Below are 10921 nucleotides of genomic sequence, written 5' to 3'. Positions count from 1 at the left end.
TTGGTAGATTAACTTGTTTATTAATTAAGGCTGTGGTAACTGTCTGACTTGGTAGATTAACTTGTTTATTAATTAAGGCTGTAGTAACTGTCTGACTTGGTATATTAACTTGTTTATTAATTAAGGCTGTGGTATTATTGTTTCTGTACTGAATTTTCCCTTGAAAATTGACTTTTTGATGTCTTTCCCTGTTTGGGAGGGACACATATTTTCTATGTTTCTTCTTCCTTTTAACAATTAAAACTACGTGAAACCTTTTTAATTTGGGGTCAGTTGTTTTGAATCTTGGAGGGCACACACATTGGTTCAATTCTCCCAGACTCCTTTGTAACTTTTTTTTTATTATTTAGGCCTTTATTCATATCTTGGGGGGTTAAAGGTCAAACACTACAAAAACATTTTGGCCTGTGGTTCTCTCATATTTTGACCAATCTAAAGATAAGACTTTTGCACAAATATACGTTACAACAACTACCCTACAGAATGGAACAGACAAAAGTGGGATTTGTACCTTTTTTGACTTTTTACATGGATCGTAGGTCAACATATTTCACAAAATTGGGCTTTTTGGCCCACCATTCCTCTATATTTTGACCATTCTAGATGATACTTTTCATTAAGATATTCTATGACAACCCCCCACTGACTAAAGCAGATAGATTTGGGATTTGTACCTTTTTTTGGTTTTTACAGGGATCAAATTTAAAAGAATAATTGTAATGTATGTGACGGGGAACTATGAACCTAAAGACATTTTTCTGCTTATGTAAGTGTTAAAAGTGTTTTGATTTACACAATGCACGAAATTGCATATACCATGTCAAAGGCATTGCTTGTTCAAACATTACCTTTAAAGTTTTGTCGTTGTGAATAACTACTTAAGCAGCAATGAACTGTCCTATATATTATATAAGGTCACAATTTAGAATACTCAGATACATCTCTCAAGTTGGTCCTGTGTTGAGTGTCTTTCCCCTCTGTAGTATATGTTCAAACATTACCTTTAAAGTTTTGTCATTGTGAATAACTACTTAAGCAGCAATGAACTGTCCTATATATATATTGTATAAGGTCACAATTTAGTATACTCAGATACATCTCTCAAGTTGGTCCTGTGTTGAGTGTCTTTCCCCTCTGTAGTATATGTGTCGTAGCTCAATAACCCCTTCCCGTTCTCTTTTGAAATTGCCATCTTCTGATGATCTTTTCAAATTAGGTGGATAGAAGAAGATACATTGAATTCAGCTTTCTAGTTTTAAGATTTTAATAATTTTTTATGTACTTGAAAAATGCAGTTTTTAATTTAAAAAATAGGTTCCTGTAGTAACCTAGTTTCTAATGAAAGAAAATGAAATAAGTAGTCTTAGTTTCAACTATTTTTTTTTATCCTTTCCTCCTATATGTATACAAGTTCCTTAAGTCTAATGTTCCTATACCTTTTTTTTTTATAATGTACTACCAAAGGTACCAACTATCAAATCAATGCATTTCAATCATTATAGGTTTTAGTTTTGTTTTATATTGGTTAATGATGTTATTTACTTCTACTCAGTTTGTCATAGAAACTTTGCTTTATTAATCTGTAAGTTAATTTCTGATTCTGATCTATAGAGTTGGCTTAGTTTTGTTAAGAGTTGATGATAATTTTATATTACACAGTAGTGTATCTTTGAACTTAGTGAAAAGTTCCTTGTCAAAAAAAGTCTAGAAATTGATAGATTTTAGCATGTTTTGCCCGACTATGTTCGGTTGATACCAACCTATAGGTGGGACATAAGACTTTAAAATAAGACATGCTTTTAATTCTTTTAGTAACAACAAATAATTTGACAATTCATTATATGCTATATCCCAAAGTAACCTAATTAACAAAATATTTTTAGATATTCATCAAACCGGTATTTGTTTGTGTGTGTACATTTCTTGTTAGAAACCACTATTCACCTATCTAGCATCTTCTATTCTACAGGGAAGCACACATAACTTCAGTTATGTCCTGCCAATGAAATAACATGAAACATCGCAGGAGACACTTTGCCATTTTATAATACAGAACCATCAAATTTTAATGAGACTGTAACGAGCGTCATGAAATACTTGTTGTATATTTGTACTTATGGAAACGTATTGACATATGCTTTTTGAGGAAACAAAGATGCATCTCGAGCACTATGGCACTTGTTGTGTGGTACTAGCATAAAATAGTCATGCTCAGCTGTGGGGTTCAAAATCCCCCTCATGCCCAATATACCAGTCAAGCTCCTCTATTATCCCCAATTACTTCTGTAGTTACCTTAAAGGGAAGGAGGTCCATACCTGAAAACAACCCGTGTTAGGATACCCACTTGGAAAGGAGGTCCATACCTGAAAACAACCCATGTTAGGATACCCACTTGGGAAGGAGGTCCATACCTGAAAACAACCCGTGTTAGGATACCCACTTGGAAAGGAGGTCCATACCTGAAAACAACCCGTGTTAGGATACCCACTTGGAAATCCTTCCCAAGTGGGTATCCTAACATGGGTTGTTTTCAGGTATGGACCTCCTTACCAAGTGGGTATCCTAACATGGGTTGTTTTCAGGTATGGACCTCCGGTCCATACCTGAAAACAACCCATGTTAGGATACCCACTTGGTAAGGAGGTCCATACCTGAAAACAACCCGTGTTAGGATACTCACTTGTGGTACCTAAGCACATGCGCCACATTTCGTCACACTTGTTTGTGAGTGGGGGTATGAACAAAGTTTTGAACCCCAGGAGGAGCAGGGACACAAGATCTTGTGTCAAATACAGGTCCAACAACCCATCTAGGCACCCGTTGATATGGGGGATAAGCTATATAGATAAAAGGACATCCCTGGTGCCTCCCAGAATTTACCTGCTAAGTTTCTTCCTGTTAGCTCCAAAAGTGTGGGGGAAGTTAGTGGGCAAACAAATGATGTGCAGTATGAGTTAATAGAGAATAATACTAAAGTTTTGAAAATAATCATCTATACACTCATCCTGGTCGTTAAAAAAAAAGTTACACTGAAAATTCACTCGTCCTGGTCGTTAAAAAAACAGTTACACTGAAAATTCACTCGTCCTGGTCGTTAAAAAAACAGTTACACTGAAAATTCACCTGTCCTGGCGACCAGGACGAGTGAATTTTCAGTGTAACTGTTTTTTTAACGACCAGGACAGGTGAATTTTCAGTGTAACTGTTTTTTTAACGACCAGGACGAGTGAATTTTCAGTGTAACTGTTTTTTTAACGACTAGAACGAGTGAATTTTCAGTGTAACTGTTTTTTTAACGACCAGGACTTAAAAAAACAGTTACACTGAAAATTCACTCGTTCTAGTCGTTAAAAAAAAGTTACACTGAAAATTCACTCGTCTTGGTTATTAAAAAAGTTACATTGAAAATACACTTGTCCTGGTTATTAAAAAAGTTACATTGAAAATACACTTGTCTTGGTTATTAAAAAAGTTACATTGAAAATACACTTGTCTTGGTTATTAAAAAATTACATTGAAAATACACTTGTCTTGGTTATTAAAAAAGTTACATTGAAAATTCACTTGTCCTGGTTATTAAAAAAGTTACATTTTGGCGTGTTTTTTTCAGGCATGTAGGAGCTTAAAAAGTTATTTATTTATAAAAAGTCCACAAACAACTTGAATTACCTGTTATTATATTTGCTGAAGAAATCCTTAAAATTGTTTTTTAACTGAATTAGGTCCAAGTTTCTAAACACACATGGTTAACCAAGACATGTTAGAAGGCTCTCATTGACTCTACATAAACATAAGAAAAAAAGATGTATATATATTTATGTGATTTAGTGATGCTGCAGATACCTGATTATACCCAAAAGGTTTACAAATTTTGGTTTAGCAGTCAGTTAGTTTGTCCTCAAGTTTGCTTGTAATTTATACTGTGCTGTTTGCTTATATATTGAAACATTATGTTACTCTTAATTTACATACTCTTGGTAATTTCCCACAACATTTTCAGTCTATTTTGAAATATATTATTAAACCAGAAAGTTCAAAGCGATATTGATGTTTAATTAGAAATGGATACACCATGGAAACGATTGTAAACATATTTAATCAAGTTACAGTTGTGATTGTGATGTTCTTGTAATTAAACTCTAGTTTCCATCAGCTATTGCTGTTACTTCGACGGAGAATTGTTTTCAGTAAATGTATTTTATGTTTCAGTAATATAAATATTTCATTATTTGTTCAGGGAAAACGATGGAACTCTGAGGATGCTTCCAAAGAAGCATATAGATACTGGAATGGGATTAGAAAGGCTGGTTTCAGTTATTCAGCAGAAATCCTCCAATTATGATACAGATCTTTTTGTCCCTATTTTTGAAGCTATTCAGAAGGTGGATGTTTTTTTATGTTTTAGTAGAAATAAAATTTAGTACTTTTTTTTTCAAATATTGGTATTAAAGAATTTGGTGTTTACCTGTGAGGAAAATATTTATTTATGATGTTTTTTTATTACCTTGTTAAGCTTTGTTTCTTAACTTTTAGCAGATATTGCAAAATCACAAAATATTAATTTTCCCTGTATGTATATATATCCTCCCAATCTAATTTCTTTCCTTAGACTCTGAATAATTTACACAGTTATATCCCTTGTTGTGTAAAGATACATTTGATAAAACAAACAGTTGATGATATTATTATCTTTTAAAATTTATAAAAACTTCAAATAACATTTTTCTATCTACAGAAAATTTCTTTATTCTGTACTAACTATTTTTAAGAGTAAAATGATTTTTTAAACATCTTTAATGCAGGTTGTATGTTTAGTTTGGAATTGGGAGTTAGTAGTTTTCATGTCACAAGTTGTATGTTTTATTCAAGGTAAAAAGAGGGGAACCAAAATGTAATAATATGACTGATATTTTCTTAGTTTTGAATATGAAAATATGTAATAAGAATTTAACACTTAAAACCCAATAGATAAAAGATTGCTGTATTTATAAAGATTGCAATAAATTGTACTGTGCCATATTAATTTATTATGGCAAACAATATACAGTATACTACTTTAGTAATCCTTAATTGTGTAACAAAATATTTTAACGTTATAACAGTTTTTGTAATATGAAACCTAAAAGTACTTCATGATTTGCGTTCGCTATCGCAACACGTCGGTTATTTTAGTAATAAAATAGCCACAGAGTTAATTTGTATAGATGATGTCCAGTTACTGCATTTACACGTTTTTACTTCTAACGACTGAATTCTTGTAGTTTAGACTGCAGTAGAAAATGCTGATTAATTGATATTTTAAAACGAATTCTAACTTGCAGAATAAAAAACATGCTTTAATGGCTTGTGCTTGTAATTGCATATAGACTATTCGGAAACTCCAGCCACGTATCTGAAGAAACACTTCATGTATTTTAATACCAAATTTGTATCGTAACATTTACAAATTCATCGGAGTTAGACAATTTTATATTACAAAAAAAAGTTATTCAATGTAGTCAAAGCTTAAGTTAATGAAGGTCAACGAAAGCAAGTTGGTGTTGAAAAGTAATAAATAACCTTGTTTTGTATAAATTTTTCTCTGGTTACATTCTGTTACAACATTTGATGAAAGATACACCAGAAGTTGTTAAAATTGATAAAAAAACTACCTATTCTGATGCATTGGTTTGGTATTAATGTTAGGTTACAGGAACGAGGCCTTATCAAGGAAAAGTTGGTTCTGATGATGAAGATGGAATAGATATGGCCTACAGGGTTCTTGCCGACCATGTGAGGACATTAACTGTCTCTCTTTCTGATGGTGGTCGACCTGACAACACTGGTAGAGGGTAAGGGATGTTACCTCTTCTAAGATTCAAAAGTTAGTTATTAGCAGCTTTTGTAAAGAACATTCTAATTGTGATAATTAGGAAGTTTGAATGTTGGATTTAGGTTAAGAAGATGATGATGTACATAAAATTAACATGAAATATTTACTTGAAATCATGACATCTTTCAGCCACTACAATATGTATATATATATTTTTAATGTTTTCAGTTGTTGAATTATTTTACTCAAGGGGTACAGGTTTAAAGTTTTCAGAAGTAGAAAAACAACAAAAGGAAGACACACGTAACTTTTTTAGTATCTTTAAAATACACTGACAAAAAAGGATGTACTAAAATAGAATTGAATGACTCTTAAGACAAGTATCTGTCTATATAATTTTTAAATTTGGGTGACAAGTTTGCCGTATCATGTAAAATTTCTATTATTGTTTAATGCTTTTATTTATAGATATGTGTTGCGGCGTATATTACGACGTGGTGTTCGCTTCGCTACCGAGAAATTAAATGCAAAGCCTGGAGTATTTGCTGGTCTTGTTCCCGTAGTGATCGACATTCTGGTGAGTGGCATGAAATATTGAAAAACAAAATTCAAGGCTGTATATTACAAATTAGTATAGGCGTATTAATGTTTTTATACTTGTTTCTTTATACTCGTTAATATAATCCTAGTTGTAGACAAGCAAGTAAAATGTTCATGGTGTGTCTACCTAATTGCTATGTACTTATAAAACAAGAGGATGCAAATTATGAAAGATTCAGCTGTGTGAGTGTCTAGATTTATCCAGAAACTTTAAATGTGGACTCAAGTGAGTGTAATCTGAAACTAGAAGTTAAATGCTAGTGGTGATGCTCATATTCTACATCTACATTGCCATTTTCAAAAGCTTAGATGAGGTTATTCTGTTTTTCTTTATTTAGTATGTGTGTTTTCCTTTGAAATGGGGGGTATTTTTGCTTATTAGGTTAGCACTTAATATTGACTACTAATTTAATACTTCAAGGTGACAGTTTAAAAGTCCTTTAGTTGATTTTAAAGAGTTCTTATCCCCTTCATTATCCCAGAAAGTACTGTTAATAAAACCTGGGAGGTGTTACAAGATATTCCTAACAAAAATTCACTCTCAAGTAAATGGTTGAAAGATTAGTGATATTTCATGTTACAAAAACCTATTTAACATTACCAAAACCTTCACTCTCAAGTAAATGGTTGATAGTTCTCCTTAAAATCAGTATATCATAAATGTATTTACAAAAAATAATAATTATAAAGAAACAATCTTCCATGGAATTCATTGTAGATATTATACACGGACTCTGAGTGGAGGCTATCACGTTCTAAACTGTTAACGACTGACACGGATAAGTGTGAGCGAAGTCATTGTAGATATTATACACGGACTCCGAGTGGAGGCTATCACGTTCTAAACTGTTAACGACTGACACGGATAAGCGTGAGCGAAGTCATTGTAGATATTATACACGGACTCTGAGTGGAGGCTATCACGTTCTAAACTGTTAACGACTGACACGGATAAGCGTGAGCGAAGTCATTGTAGGTATTATACACGGACTCTGAGTGGAGGCTATCACGTTCTAAACTGTTAACGACTGACACGGATAAGTGTGAGCGAAGTGCAGAGGAAGTTGTAAGTGGCAATGTTTGCAATATGAGCAACGTGCGAGTTTGCCGAGCGGTGTATGGTAAATTTAGTGCGTGCACACACACACATACATACACAGTTGTAATTTTTACTAGAATTATTACTTACATTGTTTTCTGCTCTTTTGTTTTTTAGGGGGATGTATTTCCAGAACTCAGAAAGGACCCACAAATGGTAGGTACCACAAATACATGGCCTGTTTGAAGTGGTTTGGTAGAATCTGAGTTTAGTGCATCTTTGATACTGTAAATGAGACCTGTAAACACCACATCTAACAAAGATTGTGTTATATACTTTATATGTGAAGGTGCTAACTGTATGTTCCTGTGAAAAGAAGTAATAACTATCTCTGTGATTGTATTTCATTTTTTTTTTCTACAATTTAAGTAACTATGAAATTCTGGTGAAAACTGATACCCTTCACGACTTTAACAGATGGAGAATGAGAGAGTTCAAGAATAAATATTTCACTGGTGTAAAAACTATTAATTTGATTCAAGCAATATTAAAAAAGAACCAAATTTCAGTTTTCATATTTGTTTTCTATAACCTGTTTGTTAGGTTATGGATATAATTAATGAAGAAGAATCACAATTTCTCAAAACACTAACCAGAGGACATCGACTTTTGGAAAGAACCATCAACAAGCTTGGCAATGTAAAGACGTTACCAGGTAGTTGTTCATATGTTATCAAACTTACATTTTATTTGTCAGTAGTTATGACAAATTAGTGAGGTTGTTTTTATTTTGCTAATTACTTAATCTTTATACATTATCATGCTGTTGTGTTTTTTTTTTTTTGTTCAAATAAAATAACATATGAAATGTTGTAATAACTTAGAAGTGTTTTTTTGTTAAAAGTTTTATTTGGATAATTCCATCAAATTTAGCTTTCGTTGAAAGAAATGGGAGTGTTCATCGATGCTGTAGTTTTGGCATGCAATTTTAAAAGAAACTTAATATTTGTATATGCCACAGTTTTTTCACTAAGTTATTAAGTTGTAATATTGCTTTTTATATAGTTGATCAATGTTGATGTATTTTAGGAAGCTGGTAAACGTACCTGGAAAAATACAAATATTTAACAGTAATGTGCATAAATTAATTTAACATTAACATGTAGGCATGTGCTTGAAATTTGTGATAATTGTTAACATTTGAGTAATATATAAATATCACTTCAGGGGATGTTGCCTGGAGGTTATATGACACTTATGGTTTTCCGGTGGACCTCACTCAGCTGATGGTTGAGGAAAAAGGTCTTGGTATTGACTTGGATGGATACGAGGAATGCAAGAAGAAAGCACAGGTATATTTTAATAAACAGTTTTAGTTTTTAATTTAAGGATAAGCGAACATGAAATTCTACTTTTTTTGAAGTCCCTTGGGTTTTGCCTGAATCGAGAGAGAAAACAAGGATTAGGTTTAGTAGTTGTTAGGAAATTAGCCAGAACTTTAAAAAGTTATCTCAATCCTATCACTTAATATTTCTATATTGTATGAGTATATGCAAGATTATCATGACAGTATTTGAGAGTAGCCCATTATGAGAGGTGCCATTGGCCCAACTTTAAAGGATCAGTTCAAAGTAGCATTACCAATTATGTCCAGGTTTGCTGTTTTCCTCATGTTCATGTTGTTAAGATTCTCTTAACAGCTGTTAACAATGGCCTATAGAATAAACAAATAAAATAGGTTTGTTTCTTTTAAAATGGCTTCAACAATCATATTTTATGGTTAAAACTTGTTAAGAACTTGAGTGCATGTTACAGAAGTAGGAGGAAACAGATTTGTGTAGAAGGTCTGCAGAAGCTGAAGTACTGCAAAGGAACGCGTGATTTGTGATATCACTTTAACCCTCTGAATGATATAATCGGATTTATCTGACTTGACATTCATAACCGTTTGGTGCGACAAGCGGATGTACCCCACAGTGTCACAAAAACCATTACTCGGAGTGCAGAACTGAAGTACTGCAAAGGAACGCGTGATTTGTGATATCACTTTAACCCTCTGAATGATATAATCGGATTTATCTGACTTGACATTCATAACCGTTTGGTGCGACAAGCGGATGTACCCCACAGTGTCACAAAAACCATTACTCGGAGTGCACAGTCGGGATACTTGCACTTTCTTGAATTTTCCGCCTTAGTACCGCTCATGCGCACATCATCAAGTGGATTTTGATATTGAAAAAGTTCTAAAAAAGGTCAAATTCTAAATTTTATTTTTTAGTGGATAATTGACACTTTTCAAGAACCCACCCAAAATTTAATTATGCACTCAAAAGGTTTAAAAATGTTTTTAAGTATGCATAGCATACAGATAACAAGGGATCACCTGATCCTTCAAGACTGTCCCTTCAACCCTTCAGAAATTTAACAATTCAAACCTACCCTCTGTTTTACAGGATTTCTCTCATTCTTATAATAAACTGTCAATGGCAACTCATTCCATGACTCAATCACTCAACTAATCCCCCCTGATGATTATCCCCCTTCAATAAGATAATTTATCCTTCTTTCCACAAAAGAAAATGATTTATTAAAGATTTATAACACATACCTGTAAGATAACCCTTTGATCCCCGAAATCATCCTAGTACTCTCCTCCAAATCCTTTTGTTAAAGTCAGTATCCTTTCTTAGGTAAGGAGACAAAAATCGTATGTAGCAGTTCGTGTAAGGCCTATCTAATGATTTGATTAGAAAGATATTTCACTTGTATTCAGTGAAGTATTTGAATTTTCTTCCATATTCATTCTCTAGATCTGCTAAAGTGAAATTAGCACTTTTAATGAAGTAGCTATTAAGCAACCAACGATGTTAATGAAGTTTATAGCTTTGTGTAACTGTTTTTTTGTATTAACATTTACCATATATATTATTTTTAGCTAGTTCGTAATATAATACTGACAAGCTTTATTTTTGATGTAGTTGTAATACTGTTATAGTAAATATATATTTATTTTATCATCAAGAGAGAAACAAGTTTTGTATTTCACTATTTAAAAGTTTTGCTGTTAAAATAACGTTAAAAAAATGATATAATGTCATTGTTCTGCTGCTATTTCTCTGGTTCACAGTGGTTTTTGTGGATGGTTTGATTGATGTTTGTTTTGTAAATGTTAAACTTGTTTGCAGACAAATTAATTTTTTGTTTAGCTTGCTTCTCAAGTACGAGGAGAAGGACAAGATGATAGTGTTAAACTTGTTTGCAGACAAATTAATTTTTTGTTTAGCTTGCTTCTCAAGTACGAGGAGAAGGACAAGATGATAGTGTTAAACTTGTTTGCAGACAAATTAATTTTTTGTTTAGCTTGCTTCTCAAGTACGAGGAGAAGGACAAGATGATAGTGTTAAACTTGTTTGCAGACAAATTAATTTTTTGTTTAGCTTGCTTCTCAAGTACGAGGAGAAGGACA

At 32.7% G+C, this 10921-nt stretch overlaps 1 protein-coding gene across 2 annotated transcripts in view; it reads left to right on the top strand.

Annotated features, from left to right (window-relative positions):
- LOC106471030 (alanine--tRNA ligase, cytoplasmic) overlaps positions 1-10921 on the top strand; it is a 32366-nt gene that overhangs the window by 15664 nt on the left and 5781 nt on the right. For both annotated transcript variants that reach the window (XM_022399656.1, XM_022399657.1), the window contains exons 6-11: positions 4239-4383; positions 5687-5832; positions 6282-6390; positions 7630-7668; positions 8056-8167; positions 8680-8804. In XM_022399656.1, the coding sequence (XP_022255364.1) occupies positions 4239-4383; positions 5687-5832; positions 6282-6390; positions 7630-7668; positions 8056-8167; positions 8680-8804 (676 nt within the window). The remainder of the gene's footprint in view (positions 1-4238; positions 4384-5686; positions 5833-6281; positions 6391-7629; positions 7669-8055; positions 8168-8679; positions 8805-10921) is intronic.

This window comes from Limulus polyphemus, unplaced genomic scaffold (assembly GCF_000517525.1).
Source record: "Limulus polyphemus unplaced genomic scaffold, Limulus_polyphemus-2.1.2 Scaffold4359, whole genome shotgun sequence".
Taxonomy (NCBI): Eukaryota; Metazoa; Arthropoda; class Merostomata; order Xiphosura; family Limulidae; genus Limulus; species Limulus polyphemus.
Note: the sequence above shows the minus strand (reverse complement) of the source record. Positions and strands in the feature narration are given on the sequence as shown.